Genomic DNA, 16,674 nt, shown 5'->3' with positions numbered 1-16,674 from the left:
TTGCATTTTGTGTTCAACATTTGCATTTTATCTACACAGCATGCAATTATTGTTTTACTTTAAATATATTGTATTTGCAATGGATGTAGCATGCTCTAGGGTTTTACAGCAAGTTAGAGTGTGCTTTATCTATAGTACATCAAACTAAACTAAATATTTAATTCTATTACAAATATGCTGAATTAAATTAAACCAAATTGTATTACACCATTATTAAACCATGCAACATAAGGGATTTGTATTAATACTCTGGAGGGCTTCTGTGAAAATTCACAAAAGTATAGCGCTCTGCCATCCAGAATAATCAATAGCAGGACTGACTAAGGTTTATAATAAAAGCAGAGAAGATTGCATCAAGCATGCTGTTCTAAAGCAGAACACCATGTATTGTACAAAACTTTAAGGGTGATGCTTTAAGATGAAGTAACAAAAATGTATTTTCAAAATTTAATCATATTCTCACATAATCTGACAATTAATATGCATAATCTGCTACAGCAAGTGAAAGGAAACATACAAAAAAAGATATCCTAATTATTTTTTAAGCAAACAAAAGCTCACTTACCAGGTTTCCTCCAGAATTGTTGCTGTCTGTACCTACTACATGACAGTGGGATGCTAAAAAGAAAACAACAAAATTCAAGCAGAGAAGAAAAAAGGTAAAATAAAAATGATGTAAATGAGCTAACAATGATATTTACAAAATGGAACATCTCTCTATTTATCTCTCTATACAATATCCGTATAGAAGTCAATTTCTACCAAAGACAGAAAAAAATCAGCATGTTTTCATTTAGCATCTATCTATCTCAGAGTGGTGCCAGAAGTCACTCTGTTCCGTTGGGCCACTGTGCAAGGCCCTTAACCTGCAATTAATCCGTCCTGGGTATGACGTTAATCTGCATCCAGCCCTGCAAGCAGGTCCTCCAACTTTCAGGGAAAACTTGAGGGTTGCGGGCAAAACTGGCACTCCAGCCACTGTAAAAAGCCTCACACTGGTTCAGTGGATCTCAATCCGGGTGGTTTGCTGTGTGGTGGGTGCTGCAAAGCACATACTTCCAATTTGTCTGTCTGCACAATATTACAAAACTTACCTATATAATATTTACTGTACAGAGATTTTGTTTTAGAATACATTGAAGTGGTAACATATATTCACAGTCCACTCAGACGTTCTAATGTGCGTCTTAACTATTCTTTATTTTTCTGAGTATCTCAGGACCTTAAAATTTATGTGTCAAGGCTTTTACTTTTATAATTAATGATATTACAATTTATCAATGTCTTGTAAAATCCAACAACAAGGATTAAACAACAGTCTCCTTAAGAAATAGGCAAAAGAACAAGTTTCTCTCTGTAATAATATTAACTTATTTTGGAATAACATAAAAGCAGCCCTTTCTTTGCTAAAATCTCCAAAAGATGCTATGACTTTACTTTGATAAAATATCAGATAGTTTTCCTCTATTGCCTAATCTAAGATAGCAAAATAAAAAAGGCAAGTACTATAATATACTCACATATACTCTATAATACACTTATGCATTCTTCATGTACCAGTACAATCCAACATCCTGGTCTCATGGAACCAGCACTGGATGCGTATACTGTACCATGCTTTCAAAAACCACACAACTCTGTTACACAAGATCAATGTAGATTATCTTAAAGTATGTTTTAGATGTAAAATCAGAATGCTCTGATAAAAACCAGCTCATCCATTCAGTCAACACATCGATAGTGACTGGATTAGATTTGATTTCAAAGCTACTCTCCATGAGCTTTAAGGCAGAAGCAGCAATTACTGCACCACTATAATGCTCTCTGAAGAATATATTTTCTTAATATTAATATTTCATTTTTTTAGGATTGAGATCATAGGATGGATCCTAATATTATTTATGGTTGAGTCACCACTGTTTGTAAAATATGCCACTGTAGCAGTTATTCCTTTCCATCAGTTTTACTTATGAGTGTTTTACCCAACTAGACCCCTTATAAAAACATTTGCATTTAAGACATAATAAGAGTAACAGAAAGACAGCATACATCTTACAGAATTAAACAATTCACAATTGAATTAAAGTTAAATAATTCAAACACAAAGGGTGTATAGGTTTGTAAACTGTACATTTCAACAAATATTTTCTTTTAATGTAATTTGCTTGTTCAGGTGAATTTAGATCCATCAGAAACAATTAACTTAGAAATTCCAGGGACAACTTATAACTGTGTTCAACTGCTGTTGTAATATTTAATATTTACCATATAAAATGCTACACTGTTTATACATAGGTAAACTAACACGTTCATATACAGCTAATAAGAAAACTGCTTACTCTGACAGTGGGGAAAGGGAATGGATCCAGTAGCACACTGATCACAGCGTTGGCCTGTTACACCCATCAGACAAGGGCACTGGCCAGAACCCCGATCACAGGTATTGTGAAAAGAACCCTCAGGAGAGCACTGGCATGCTGTGAAGAGAATAACTTTAGCTTCACCGATGGCAGATAACTTCAGTGACAAAAATCAATACATCTAGGTAAAAATTCTACTTTATGTATTAATAAAAAAAATTAAATAACTGCCATAATGTTACAATGGTTAGAACATTAAATTAGAGAAATGCAGATAAAGAACCTATAGTTCATTACTATTACTAGTACTACTGCAATACAGTATTTATTTATGGTAACGATCCTATAAATTTATTTCTTTACAATTCATTATCATCACCATACAGCTTTATTGAGCCCTCTTCTAATTTACTGAATGGCCCCAATAGCAGTTTAATGAACTGATGCTTTAGTGTGCAGTTTACGAGGGAATATAATTTCCAGAGAAAAATACCTTGGGTAACTGAAAGGCAGACTATAGTGCCCAATCCTGCTTGAACTCAAGAGGCTCTAAAAAAAGCAACTAGCAATAAAGGAAGGATACAAAGGGCTGCTAAGACCACTGACAATCCAAGTTATGTGGCATTATAGCCTTACACATATTGGCATATAAATGCATTTCTTAAATTAATCTAAAATTATGACACTGATTACTCAAACATCCCGTGACCCTGTAGTTAGGATATACAGTGATCCCTTGCTGTATCGCGCTTTGACTTTCGCGGTTTTGCTCTATCGCGGATTTTATATGTAAGCATATGTAAATGTATATTGCGGATTTTTTTTCTGCGGACAATGGGTCTTTTAATTTATGCTACACGCTTCCTCAGTTTGTTTGCCCAGTTGATTTCATACAAGGGACGCTATTGGCGGATGGCTTAGAAGCTACCCAATCAGAGCACGTATTACATATTAACTAAAACTCCTCAATGCTATAAGATATGCGTCGTGCGCGGTGCTCGATTGTTTGCTTGTCTCTGCCTCTATCTCACCTCTCTGACATTCTCTGCGCCTGACGGAGGGGGTGTGAGCAGAGGTGCTGTTTGCACAGAAGCTATTTGCCTAGTGGATACGGACGCTCCTCTAAGAAATGCCGCTTTTTCGAGGTGCGTCCAAAAGCACACTTATTGATTTTTTGATTGTTTGCTTTAATCTCAAGCTCTCTTTCTCTCTCTCTGACGTTCTCTGCGCTTGACGGAGGAGATGTGAGCAGAGGGCTTTTTGCACAGAGGCTGTTTGCTTAGAAGATAGGGACGCTCCTGTAAAAAATGCTGAAAGGCTACCTTCGCATTGATCCCTTCATTGCCGCTGCTTTATCGCGGTGCTTACATACTTAAAAGCGCAACAGCCCTATTGATTTTTCATTGTTTACTTTACTCTCTCTCTGACATTCTCTGCTCCTTACGCGCACTTTGAAGAGGAAGATATGTTTGAATTCTTTTAATTGTGAGAAAGAACTGTCATCTCTGTCTTGTCATGGAGCACAGTTTAAACTTTAGACTAAAGGGTGTTATTTCATGTCTAGAGGGCTCTAATAATGTTAAAAAACGTATTTAGAAGGTCGTAAACAGGTTTTCTATGCTCTAACTGCGAAAATATTAGATTTATAAATAAAGAATCCTACTTCGTGGAAATTCATTTATCTGTCTGGAGCGGATTAACCGCGATAAACAAGGGTTTACTGTATAACTGTGCGGAGAATATTTATAAACAGTGTGGGAGAGTTTCTAAGGGCTTAAAATATATAAAAATAATCATACAAACATGGTTTCTACTTCGATTTTAAGCCTATCGCGGGGGGTTCTGGAACGCATAACCCCGCGATCGAGGAGGGATTACTGTAGCGGGTTGGATAATGGATGGATGGAATGGATTACTCAAACAACAGCACTCACAGGAATCAACCCAACAAATAGACAACATTTTTGCCTCACAGTATTGGCACAGCAGAAACATAGCAAAATATTAACTGTGCTTGAATGTGCTATCTTAGTTTGAATCTCTGTAAATGTGAGATACTGTAGCAATTACTTACGAAAACAGTTGGGGTAGCCATAGTATCCTGGAGCACAAAAATTGCATGTAAGGCCAATATAATTGCTGTAACATCGACATTGACCTCTGGGACCACAAATTCTATCCACAGCACCAAGTCCATCACAGGCACAAGCTAAAGAAATAAGACAAACATTTTTACTGCCATACAGAATAATGTGCTATGAATCATATCAACAACTTTAGATATTTGTATCCTAACATTTGGATAATGACCTTTATAAAAATAAAGCATTTTTAATTTTGCGTTAAAAGCAGAAAGTCCTCACCTTGACAGACTGGAAAATTATATAATCCAACGTGACAGCGATCACACAGAGGTCCCTCAACCTCTGGTCGACAGAGACAGCGTCCAGAAAAATCACAAACAGCTGGAATGGTGCCAGCGGTGTTGCAGTTGCATGCTGAAAGTTTAAAGCATTGAAATAAAATTTACAAGAAGTATATTGGTGCTATGAAGAATGATTAACTGTAATAGTGGCAGTAATGAAGCAAAATAATCTTGTGCAGGAAAACCCTATTTACAGTAGTAAGACGAATAACAGGAACATTTACCGCTTAGAATGACAGCATATTTTCATACACTCCCACTAACTAAGGCCAATAACAAACAGATTTCTCATTTGCCTCTTAAGGTCTACATTAATTAAAAACTCCATATACATTAGTAACCTTAGATAACAAAAGATGAAGACAAAATTAGAATTGTGATATCCCACAGATGTCTCGATTCCTCCAAGACTGTCAATATTGTAACTCCTTATTTTTTGGATATTTGTTCTTCTTATGAAAATAGGCACAAGGATGACTATTTTATCATAAAGCAGTATAAATTCCCAATATTAGCTTTAGCTTTAATGTCAAAAGAACACTTAAATTTAGCTTTGAATTTACAAAATCACTAGCAAAATACCCGCGCTTCGCAGCGGAGAAGTAGTGTGTTAAAGAAGTAATGAAAAAGAAAAAGAAACATTTTGAATATAACGTAACCTGATTGTCAATGTAATTGTTTTGTCACTGTTGTGAGTGATGAGTGTTGCTGTCATATATATATATATATATATATATATATATATATATATATATATATATATATATATATATATACACACACACATATAAACATATATATATACATATCCATATATATATACATATCCATACATATCTACATATACACACATACATATACATACACACACATATATAAACATATACATACATATATACATATACACACACACACACACACACACACACATATATATATATATATATATATATACACTCTTTGGGGTGTGAGCAACTGTTGCTGGGGGTGCCGGAATCCATCAAGGAAGAAAAATGAAAAACATTATTTGTACGAAATCTTAATTTATTTATCCATTCCTAAATAATTAAATGGGCAGGCTATTTCGTACCAGTGCAATACGCTGCTTGTTAAAACGGATGACTCCCGCTCTTACGTGCAAGTCTGCGTGGATATTATGAACTATCGTATCTGTTCAAGTTCTATTTAAATTTTAAATAGAAGGAATTTTATTTAGTCGACAGAAATATCTTTGGTAGGAATGTAAGTTAAATGTAGGCATCATTGCATAAATTTTTCTTCACTATAGAAATGTAAAGAGTAAATTTGCCTTACATTCCAACCAAAGATATTTGTGTCGACTAAATAGAACTTGAAAAGATATATTTTTTCGAATGTGATCGCGCAATTCAGATTGAGTTGATGCGCACTACATCGAGCCCCGCGTGCTATTGTGGTTTCGCCTGCGTGCCTCAATAAGTCACCCTCCCCTCGCTCTTACTTTTTACCGTTCATCTAATGATTACACTGAGTATGGCTTTACCAAAACAATCATTGATGGCGAATAAAGCATCCATTATTCATAAAGCTTCAATTGGTGATCTGTCATTCTGCGTTAACTGCATATTTTTTCATAAGTCTCAAACCAAGGAGATGCGAGGGTAAAATGAATCGGGAAGCGCTGATATATATGTATGTGTGTGTATATATACGTATGTATATATATATTGAAATAGTTTTACTGTGAAATAATTAAAAGAGTACGTGACGTGTTTCGCCCTAATTTTGGGGTCATCAGGCGTACATACTCAGTGCACCCCCTCTCGGGAATCGAACCTCGGTCGTTGGCGCTAGAGGCGAAGCCTCTTCCATTGCGCCACGGGGTGTGATTTGTCTATTTGACAGTATGTAGATCGGGATATATATATATATATATATATCCGCGCTTCGCAGGGAGAAGTAGTGTGTTAAAGAAGTTATGAAAAAGAAAAGGGAACATTTTAAAAATAACGTAACATGATTGTCAATATACAGTAATTGTTTTGTGAGTGTTATGAGTGATTATCATTATTTCTTTCAATCAGGTTCGTATTTGTAGGATGTGTTGTGTTCAAGTTACATTCCGTGTTTGTCAATCGTTGTAAAGATAACAGGTTTCATTCATCGATTCCTTTCTTACTGCATCAATAAACAGCTCGTCTTCCTCTTTATCTGAGACCGGACACACCGCATGCACGGGTTTTTTTTTACACTGTCTTCCTTTAGCGGGACTTTGACTTTTTCAACCGTGTGCTTTGTTTCCGCAGTTGCTGCACTTATGAATATGTTTGTATGTGTCACATGCTTCATATTTTTTTGCTGCCTTCTCAATTGTGTAATTCGGTTTTTCTTCAGCACTCTTTGGAACTGTTGCTTTATGTCTGTGCACTGCGTCAGTTCAAGTAAGCCGCTCGGTGTACATGCTTCGAAGGTTCCCAGCTGTGCTGGTGCCGTCTCATGCGATGTCCACGGCTGTATTTAATGTTAGCTAAGACCCGGCACTTAAAAGTTTCTCTTGCAGTTTCGCTGAGTTTGTGCCAAACACCACCCTGACCATCTCATTTTCGTCTGCATAAGCACAGTCCTTCACCTGTGAATATTTAGCGGCAGTGTTTCTATTGGATTGCCGCTGACGGACATCCTTATATGGGCAGGCACTAAATTACGTCTAAGTTACGCCTCCCATGGCTATCGAGCAGAAGTCTATTATAGTTATGACCATTACGCATAGAATTTCGAAATGAAACCTGCCCAGCTTTTGTAAGTAAGCTGTAAGGAATGAGCCTGCCAAATTTCAGCCTTCTACCTACACGGGAAGTTGGAGAATTAGTGATGAGTCAGTGAGGGCTTTGCCTTTTATTAGTATAGATTTCATAGCTTTAGATATACACTTCAAATTGTTGGGTTTTTTGTGTTAACAAATGTTTGTAAAAATATTAGAACTAGATACAGTTTTCAGCATATTTAAAAAAATGTCAATTTTTTTCACACTTATAGACAACGTAAGCGTATATGTAAGCTCTTGAATGAGATTGTATAAGCCAACAAAACTGAATATGAAATTTATATTTCTCTGCAATCATGTTTTCATAAGTCAGAAAGAAACTTTATTTAGTTATTCTAATTTATTATTAGTGCCTTGTTTACTTTCTTTTCTTTGTTTCACTCCCATTGATCTTTAACCACGTCCCAAGAGCCAGTTTCTGTAGCCGAGGATCAGACTGCCAAGGTCCCCATCTTCGGCCACCACCCAATTCACACTGCACCCAACCTTCTTGGCCCCTTCCATAGGTGGTGAGCCCATGGGAAGGAGGGCCCACATTACCTCTTCGGGTACCCCATGGGTGAGATAGGGTAAAGATAGGGTGAGAAGCTCAGTCATCCGGGAGGGGCTCAGAGTAGAGCCGCTACTCCTCCGCATCGAGAGGAGTCAGATGAGGTGGCTCGGGCATCTGATCAGGATGCCTCCTGGACGCCTCCCTGGTGAGGTGTTCCGGGCACGTCCAACCAGGAGGAGGCCCCAGGGAAGACCCAGGACACGCTGGAGGGACTATGTCTCTGGGCTGGCCTGGGAACACCTTGGGATTCTCCCGGAAGAGCTGGAAGAAGTGGCCGGGGAGAGGTCTGGGCCTCTCTGCTTAAGCTGCTGCCCCCGCGACCCAACCCCGGATAAACGGAAGAGGATGGATAGATGGATGGATGGATGGATGGATGATCTTTAACCCAATAGCCTTGCCTTCATTTTTAGTGATCTTAGCTTATGTTCCATAATAGAAACATTGGGTGAAAAGACAAACTCGTCTGCAAAAATCCAGATCTTCTAGTCATTTTCTCTAACCCCACTGCATTCCTCTTTTTCTTCAGTCTGCCACTTTTCTCATAATTGCATCCAACACCATAAGAAATAGAATTAGGAACAAGATATGCTCCAACAAACTCCAGTATTTATTTTAGAAGACTTGACATTTGTACCTCTCGTACATATCTTTAATATTTAATATCATTGATGGCATGCCATAATCCGTTAAAAGTTTGCCACAAGACAGCGATTTACTGATTCAAAGATTTTTCCAAAATTGAGAGAAGCCAGATATTCACTACTTAGTTCCAAAATAATTTGTATGGTATTAAAGATCAACAGGTCAACCGAACTAAGCTGTTTTTATAAACACATTTGTTCTTTTTACAGTCTTTAATACAAAGTTGCTGCTCCAGTTACTGTATATTGTAATATCTCTTTTCTTTGAAAGCCAGAAAATTATACCCATTTTTCACTTAGCAGGAGTGATTTCCTCAGTCCAGATTTGCTGCACTAATGGGTGGAATAGTGGCACTGTGGTGTTAAGTCCAGTTTTACAATAATGATATCCTTTCTTCTTCCTGTTTTTGTTAAGCAGTTTAGGTGAGTTGGGAATTTTACATTAGATCAGCTTTTCTTGTGGAGCACATTATCATTGGGAAATTTTGATGGGTTTGATGCAGGCCATCAACAATTCCTTTGATATCAATTGCATAAGATTTTTCCTGTACATTGTTGTCCATGTTCATTTTCTTGATCTATTTTTTTTCAAATATGAAAAGTTAGAGCCATTCTAAATATCGTGTCTCTTAAAATTTCTCCCATTAAATCTTAATCCAAGAATGTCCAGTCTAGATGGCTCAATCTCCTTCTCCACTTGTTTTACTTTCCTACTCTTTCTTAACGTTCTTCAATTCCAAAAAATAACAGTTTCCATTTTTATGCTAAAAGCTGTCATCATTTAATAAACCATTTTTTATTCATTTCAGTTTCAAGTTTAAAATTATTAACTCAGAGCCTCTGAGTTCCCAGGAGGGACTGCCATTCAATGGTGAATTCAAGTATGGGCAACATGGGCAGCATCTTGCCGGGGGTGGCACAGGACACCAAAACCAAAAAAAGAGGAAAGTTAAGTCTAACAGTAGAGACTGCTGGAGGGCCCTATCTTTCCCCATCCCCTGAGCTGGGCTTTGACCGATACTGCTACCACCCTTAGACATGCACACATGCCTAGGTTTTCTAGCATGGCTTTCCTCCTAACCTTTGAAGTACCCAACCCTAAAAACCCACAAAGGCAGCAGGGGTTGTGCTGATTAAGAGGCAAAGCTGCTCACATGTCATAGAGCCATTGTTGGGAGTTTATTGCATGCTTTAGCTCAGTAAGGAGCCAGCACACAGGGCCCAACAGTTTGTTAGCACTAGTACCCTAGACCAGAATTGCTTATTTGGGTTTCCCCCTTTTTGTAGCTAACCTGCAGCTAATCCATGGGCCATTTCCCCATCCATCATTTGTGGACCAGCCAGGTAGCCACTGGCCTTGTTTCTTTGAGATATCTGAAAGCCATTTTATATCTGAAAAGGTGAATTCTGAGATATCTTTAAATGTTAGTTTGACTTTCCATGCTGAGAGAAAGAAATGAAAAAGTAATGAGACAGACAATTATTGCCTAACAGTTATATCTGTAAAGAGACTGGAACAAGATGATGCTGTCTTGCTAGTCTGTAAAATCTTCCCAGTTTACAAATCTAAATATAGGGAGAAGAAACACCTTCTTTTTAATCTATTGAAAAATCAGACTCCATTAAATTTTCCCCTTTGTTTCATGCATTTTTCACTGATGAACTTTGTATCAGATTCATAGAACGTATTCTATCCTTGTACTTAATCCAATACCTGTAATATCACTTAAGCGTGCTACATAGTTTGATTTCTTTGGTACTCTAATCTTTTACACTGTAAGGATTTCTGATAATGCTCACAACAAAAGCCATCTTAATCTCCTATAATATCCCACTATACCTTCAACAATTTTGGTCTTAGTGATGAATGGATAAACAGAAATCAAATTACTTGAATCTATTCGAAATCTGAAAGAAGACTGAGGTTGACCTCAGCATTTTAATCTGTGAAACTTTAAGTATTGCTGGAATGACTATTGTGCATATAATAGGAAACGAAAGATCTAAAGGCCAAGGACAAAGCTGGGTTAATATTTCATTGCATTGCACTGTACAATATTTAAACATAACCACATAAATAGTAAGCTTTGTCTAGGTGAGGTGAAATACCTCATCAGTTGTTTTAAAAATCCAGGTGTTAAGAGAAATATGATCCCTGTCCCAATGCATGACCTTGCTCAGCTTGCCTGTTGAACTGTGGTTTCTAATCCGCTAAAACATTTACATTACTGAATCTAGTTATCCATGACAGTAAGTCTCTATGGAGTTTTATACCTTGGCAGTAGGGGTAGTTGAAATATTGTGGAGCACACTGTTCACAATGTACACCCTGAAACTCTGTCCGGCACCTGCACTCTCCAGTCTGGGGGTCACAAGTAGGATCTACTACCCCAGGTCCCGTGCACTGACAAGCTGAAAGAAGAGGATAAAGAGGTTATTTGTTGGTCTGATAATGAAAACACCTTTTTATATTTTGTACTAGAAAAGTTTTGTCAGTGTTTTTGTTTTTTGACATGACAACAGAATTAACTTGAGGACAGAAACAATAGGTTATAACAGGAGTACCTTTTATTGAATTAGTTGTAAACTGATGTCATATCATTCACATAAATTACTTAAAAAATAAATAATTAAGTTTCTAAAAATCCCCAGGTGAAGCTAAATTAGATGAATTTGGAGATTATCTAGATTTAGTACATCCTTAATAGTAAAGTGTATGCTCCCAACATTAGTAGAAAAATTCCTAAAGGTAAAGCAAGATACAATTCAGATTTGGGCTAAAGTAGTGAATGTAAGTAAAGCTAGTTAAAAGTTAATTTCACACAAATATTAGTAATCATGTAATTAAACACATTAAATACATAAAACTGTTCACCAGGCATTACACTTTAGAGTAGAAACTGGAAAACTTTCAAATCTCAACATCATAATACGATGGAAATGTTACATGAATGGGCTTGTTCTTGTCACCATTTCAGTTATGTTCTTAACATCTGCAAACTTTAATTATCAGGGAATCTTATCTTAGCTAAGCTCTTAGCAGTGTTCTGAGAAATCGCCTGCTCCTGTCAAAACTCTTATGTTCTTTACAGTGTACCACACTAATTTATTTCTGTGACAAGTATGGCTGCAGTGTTTTATTCCTTGATTGAGGTTATCTGTGATATCTGTTTTTCAAATTTTAGTATATCCTTTTATGAAGACTAAAAATGTAAAAACAAAATTTAATACTAGGAGGACCACCCTTTAGTAGAAGCTATTGTTAGTCCTAATGTATTGAGTTTAATAAGAAGAGACAGAAAATATAAAAAAGTTACTAGTAAACATGATGAATGCTAGAGGACATTGTTTCTAGGTAACATTGTGAGACCAACAAGACACCCTATCATAAATAGCGAGGAAAATAACCTTTCAATGTTTAACATAAAGACCTCAAATTGGGAACATGTGTAGGGAAATATGGTAAAGAGAAATTAGTATATCAGAATTATTACAAACAGGTGTGAATGCATTTTTTTAAATTCTCAAAAATGTATACAATACTCACGTTTACAATTAGGTGGGCCAAAGTATCCAGATGGACAAACTTTTGGTTCTAAAAAAATAAAAGAAATGTTGAAACTGTTCAGGTTTAATAAATATTATTTAAGAATATGTTTGAAATATACAGTATATATATGTCAAAAAGTATCCATAATCTTTATTTTGAACAGTGCCTTTATTTGTGAAAAAATTCTGTTACATATTGTTGTAGTTATCTGAAAATGTATGAATCATAAATAGTGACAGAGTCCAACTCTCTAGGAATTACACCACATATATGAATGGATTATGTATCTGTACAATATACTGTGTGTGTTATCATGAACTACTTCAGAGACAGATTTAAGAAAACAATACAGAGCCTAAAATGTGTAAGGAACATCTACCAGAACAAATGTTTTACTGTATAGGCCAAATACAAAAGCATAGCAAAAGTTTCACTTGGAAAATAGCTGGTACATTCTCCTTCCTGAACAGACAAGAAAATGAAAGTGACATGGAAGAAGAAATCACATCATTAGGCCAACAACTTATGAAACAACTTTATTTTCTGAAATCTGATAAGGACAAGCAGCTAATTAGATAGATAGATAGATAGATAGATAGATAGATAGATAGATAGATAGATAGATAGATAGATAGATAGATAGATAGAGTGGTGTTCATAGATGACTGTTCCGTAAGGCTGTAACAGAGGCGGTAACAGATGGCAAGGTAGTGGACAGAGTGGGTCACTTGCATGAGGGGGTAAAAGTAACTATCTATACTGATTCACGCTATTCTTTTGGATTGTGCCATAATCATAGATCTTTATGGAAGATGAGAGGGTTTAACACAAGTACTGGAAAACCAATACAACACCACAGTCTGGTGAAAAGTTTTTTCAAAGCTATTATGTTACCTTCACAAGTAGCAGTATGCAGGTGCATCAGGCACAATAGTCCGCTACCTCATTCCCTTCACTCAAAGAGCTTCTTTGCCCTGTGTGTAGTTAATACATCTATAGATAGATAGATAGATAGATAGATAGACAGACAGACGGAGAGGAAGTCAGCCTTACACTACAACGTCCCATTAGTCTAACAGTTGCATCAAGGAAGCACAAGACCAGAGAAACTCAGAGCCTCTGTCTAACTATATTACTCCATTGACTGACCATCTCAGAACAATGACAAATTAGCTTGCCAAAATGCAGAGTCACCTAACAGTCTAGGCATATTGGATGTCTAGACTACTAGTAAAATGAACTGTTATCTACTTATACAGGTTGCATTGATATTATTTTGTCACATTCATTAATTTGCTTCTGTTTAAGGCACATTTAAAAACCTTAAGTTAGAGAATGTTAATCTATGTACCAATAAAATAATAAACCTTCTTTCCGGCTTTTTTTGGGTTGTAACAGGTTGAGTCCATTTAAAATTACAAGGGCTAAAATAGGAATTTGGCAAAAAAAGTGGGAGTCTGCTCAGGTCTGTGTCATAGAGTATAAAGGTGAGAACAGTGTACCATAGGAGCCTTCCACAATAAAACAACATCCTTTGTAGAGCCAGCCATTATAATGTTTTAAAGAGTTAGAGTGCCACAATGCCACTTTTCTTTTATCTATTAGTACAAGAAACATGGGGCTCTTGAGAAATGCACATAACATTATACCTCAGCTGGATAAAATGGGTAAATGTTGTTAGACCAAAAATTGGGAAATAACCAGAGTGTGTGAAGACTAATTAAAACTGCTCACCTACTATGTGTCCAGCCGAAGGGCTTCGTGTTGGATATATAGGGATTCCTGAATGAAAACAAAATGAAACACATGCATGTTATTACAACAGACAGTATGACTCAAGAATTTGTTAAGGAGTCAGTCCCTCTTCTCTCTGACACATGTTCTTTCTGAAACTATGGCAGACGTGGAAATCAAACACAGGTCACTGGAATTACAAGCAGCAAGCTCTGCCACTGCTAGTGCAGTCATAAAGGAGGCTGCTGGATGAGTCGAAGATCCCAAATTCACATCCCACTGCTATCTCAAAAAGGAATGGGTGAGTGAAATGAAAGGGCCAAGTGCAGGTGAGACAGAGAGAACCTGCTGTAAGGCTGATGGAGTTCTAATCTGGCTCAGTTACAGTAGCTGAGCAAGGCTGCTTGTAATACTCCAAGCTCCAAATTGTACTTCCCGCTGCCATATCAGAAGGATATCAGCTGAAAGGGGAACATTACCCTGAGGGAACTGCAGAGACAAAAGATGTTTGAAACAGTGTGTCCCAGAATTTATTCACTTTTTCCTGCTCAATATGAAAAAGTATGTCGATTACAACATCTTAAGAAGTGATATCTTTTGACATTTGTAGGCTGCGGTGTGATTTTCTGCTTATTTAATGGCTTTTTTCTAGGGAAAAATAACATATTTTCAAATGCAGAATAACAATAAAAAACTCTGCCTTAATTAAGGAAAAGTACAAAAGAAAATACAACACAAAAAAATTGCTGCACTTGTAGACCTTGCTAAACAGGACTGAACCCCTCATGTTTCGTGGCTGATTAACTTACCACTTCTAAAGTAACACCAAGCTTTTCCTTTATGATCTCCTACATTTACTGACCCAGGCCTTTTTCCTCCTGCCAATGAATACTCATTCTATACTGTATGTCTTCATGACTTTAGACTCCAATCACATTAAGATGGGTTTAAGCTCTCTTCCATGGGGTCAGTTTTAGGCCAAATGTTAGAAACACATATTGGGTATTCTTTAGCTTCAGAAAGAACAGGCTAAACCTAACCTTAACCAGCTTCAGGAGTCCATTAACTTCTAAGACTTTGGCAGCCTTAAGAGGGCAGTATTTCCTGACTTAAAAGGGTCCCACTGCCATCTTTATAGGATAACAAATAACTTCCTGGCCAGCAATTATGAGCCAAGTGCTGAAAAATGCACTGAGCTCCCAGCTTTGTTGCCCTGGGTCTATATACTGTTCTCTTTCTGCAAAGAGGTATCTTTAACCTTCAGCCACCAGTCCATTGCCTCTTCTTAATTAGAGAGACGTGAACAGTACCTGTGCCATTTGGGGTGTCACCTGTCATCCAGTATCCTGAAGGAATCTGTGCAGTTTATTCTTAGAGCATTATATTTTCTCTTTCTCACTCTGGTGCCTACAGGATCATTTTCCCCACAGAATATAATACTTTTACACAGGTTCCTGAACAATGCATTTTCATTCCTACCTACAGCAATGTTGGTCTCTGTTCTGATGTCTGTCCCTATGTCACTCTTTCCTCTATGGCAGCTGTTCCCAAGCTATGGTACATGAGGGAACACTAAAAAAAATACAAGGAGCAGCAAGTGTGCGCAAAGACAGGGAGTGAGGGAGACAGAGAAGGTATCAAGTGTATTAACTATATTGCGTTTTCAAGATGAAAAATGCTTTCATTATTAACACTATTATCCTTTTATGGAATTTGTTTACAACAAACTAATTCTAGATTCATGTCTGCCTCGAGAGTGCAGTGACACGACAAATCAGCTGTTAGTTGCAGTCGTTTTAACTTACACATCTAAAGGAGAAAGTTGACAGGATGCCAAGATTTTTCATCTTTTAATACAGCAGCATAAATAGAACTGATAAATGAATGGGGGCTTCACATTCATCCTTTAATTGTAATGAACATGGCTACAGTTGTGCATCCAACCACTTAGCTGTTTTATAATTACAGTAACTTATCAAGTTCCAGTGCATATTGACATGTAATGTGTTAATGGATGTGCATATTCACAGAGACACACAGGTAGTGGGACTGCTAAAACAGAATAATTAATTGATGAGATCAAAACAGAGAACGCCACATTTATGTTGTTCAATTTGTTTTTAAAATCAAATTTATATTAATTACTATAGCAAACAAAATATACCAAACATGGTAAAAGCACAAACAACACACATTTGGATAGTGTGGGAGAGAATCAGAAGCAGCCTCCAGTTCTCATTCTGGTGGCCAAGTCAGTACCAAAATCTGGATTACAGCACAGACATAAGTAACAGCGATGCCTGATCAGTTAAGTAAGGCAGCTTGAAAACAACAGGACAAAGGCTTTCTGTTGCTCTTTGTAATAGCCTTAAGTTGAGAAGATTGATTTAATAATAATAAGACATTTTATTCACAATCATAACCTTAAAGTTGTGACAAATCTGAAAAAGGAGGTAACATTTGTAAGTTAAAGAGCTAGGAGTTAGCAGCATTTGAAATCTGAGTTAATTTGTCTTGTCCATTAAATATTACTTTTCTGTAAGTTACATGCACTATGTCTGTGCAGATGAAAATTTCCCAAATTATTTTGTTATTTATTAAGTCACAT

The 16,674-nt window shown here is 36.8% G+C and overlaps 1 protein-coding gene across 5 annotated transcripts in view; it reads right to left on the bottom strand.

Moving 5' to 3' along the window:
• Positions 1–16,674, bottom strand: part of LOC120530334 (laminin subunit alpha-3-like) — a 385,202-nt gene that overhangs the window by 175,588 nt on the left and 192,940 nt on the right. For all 5 annotated transcript variants that reach the window (XM_039754747.1, XM_039754746.1, XM_039754745.1 and 2 more), the window contains exons 11-17: positions 14,067–14,114; positions 12,330–12,377; positions 11,057–11,194; positions 4,724–4,858; positions 4,435–4,569; positions 2,340–2,477; positions 566–618 (exon numbers count right to left, since the gene is read on the bottom strand). In XM_039754747.1, coding sequence (XP_039610681.1) covers positions 566–618; positions 2,340–2,477; positions 4,435–4,569; positions 4,724–4,858; positions 11,057–11,194; positions 12,330–12,377; positions 14,067–14,114 — 695 coding nt within the window. The remainder of the gene's footprint in view (positions 1–565; positions 619–2,339; positions 2,478–4,434; positions 4,570–4,723; positions 4,859–11,056; positions 11,195–12,329; positions 12,378–14,066; positions 14,115–16,674) is intronic.

Source organism: Polypterus senegalus, chromosome 5, assembly GCF_016835505.1.
Source record: "Polypterus senegalus isolate Bchr_013 chromosome 5, ASM1683550v1, whole genome shotgun sequence".
NCBI lineage: Eukaryota > Metazoa > Chordata > Cladistia > Polypteriformes > Polypteridae > Polypterus > Polypterus senegalus.
This window is presented reverse-complemented; position numbering and strand designations above follow the sequence as displayed.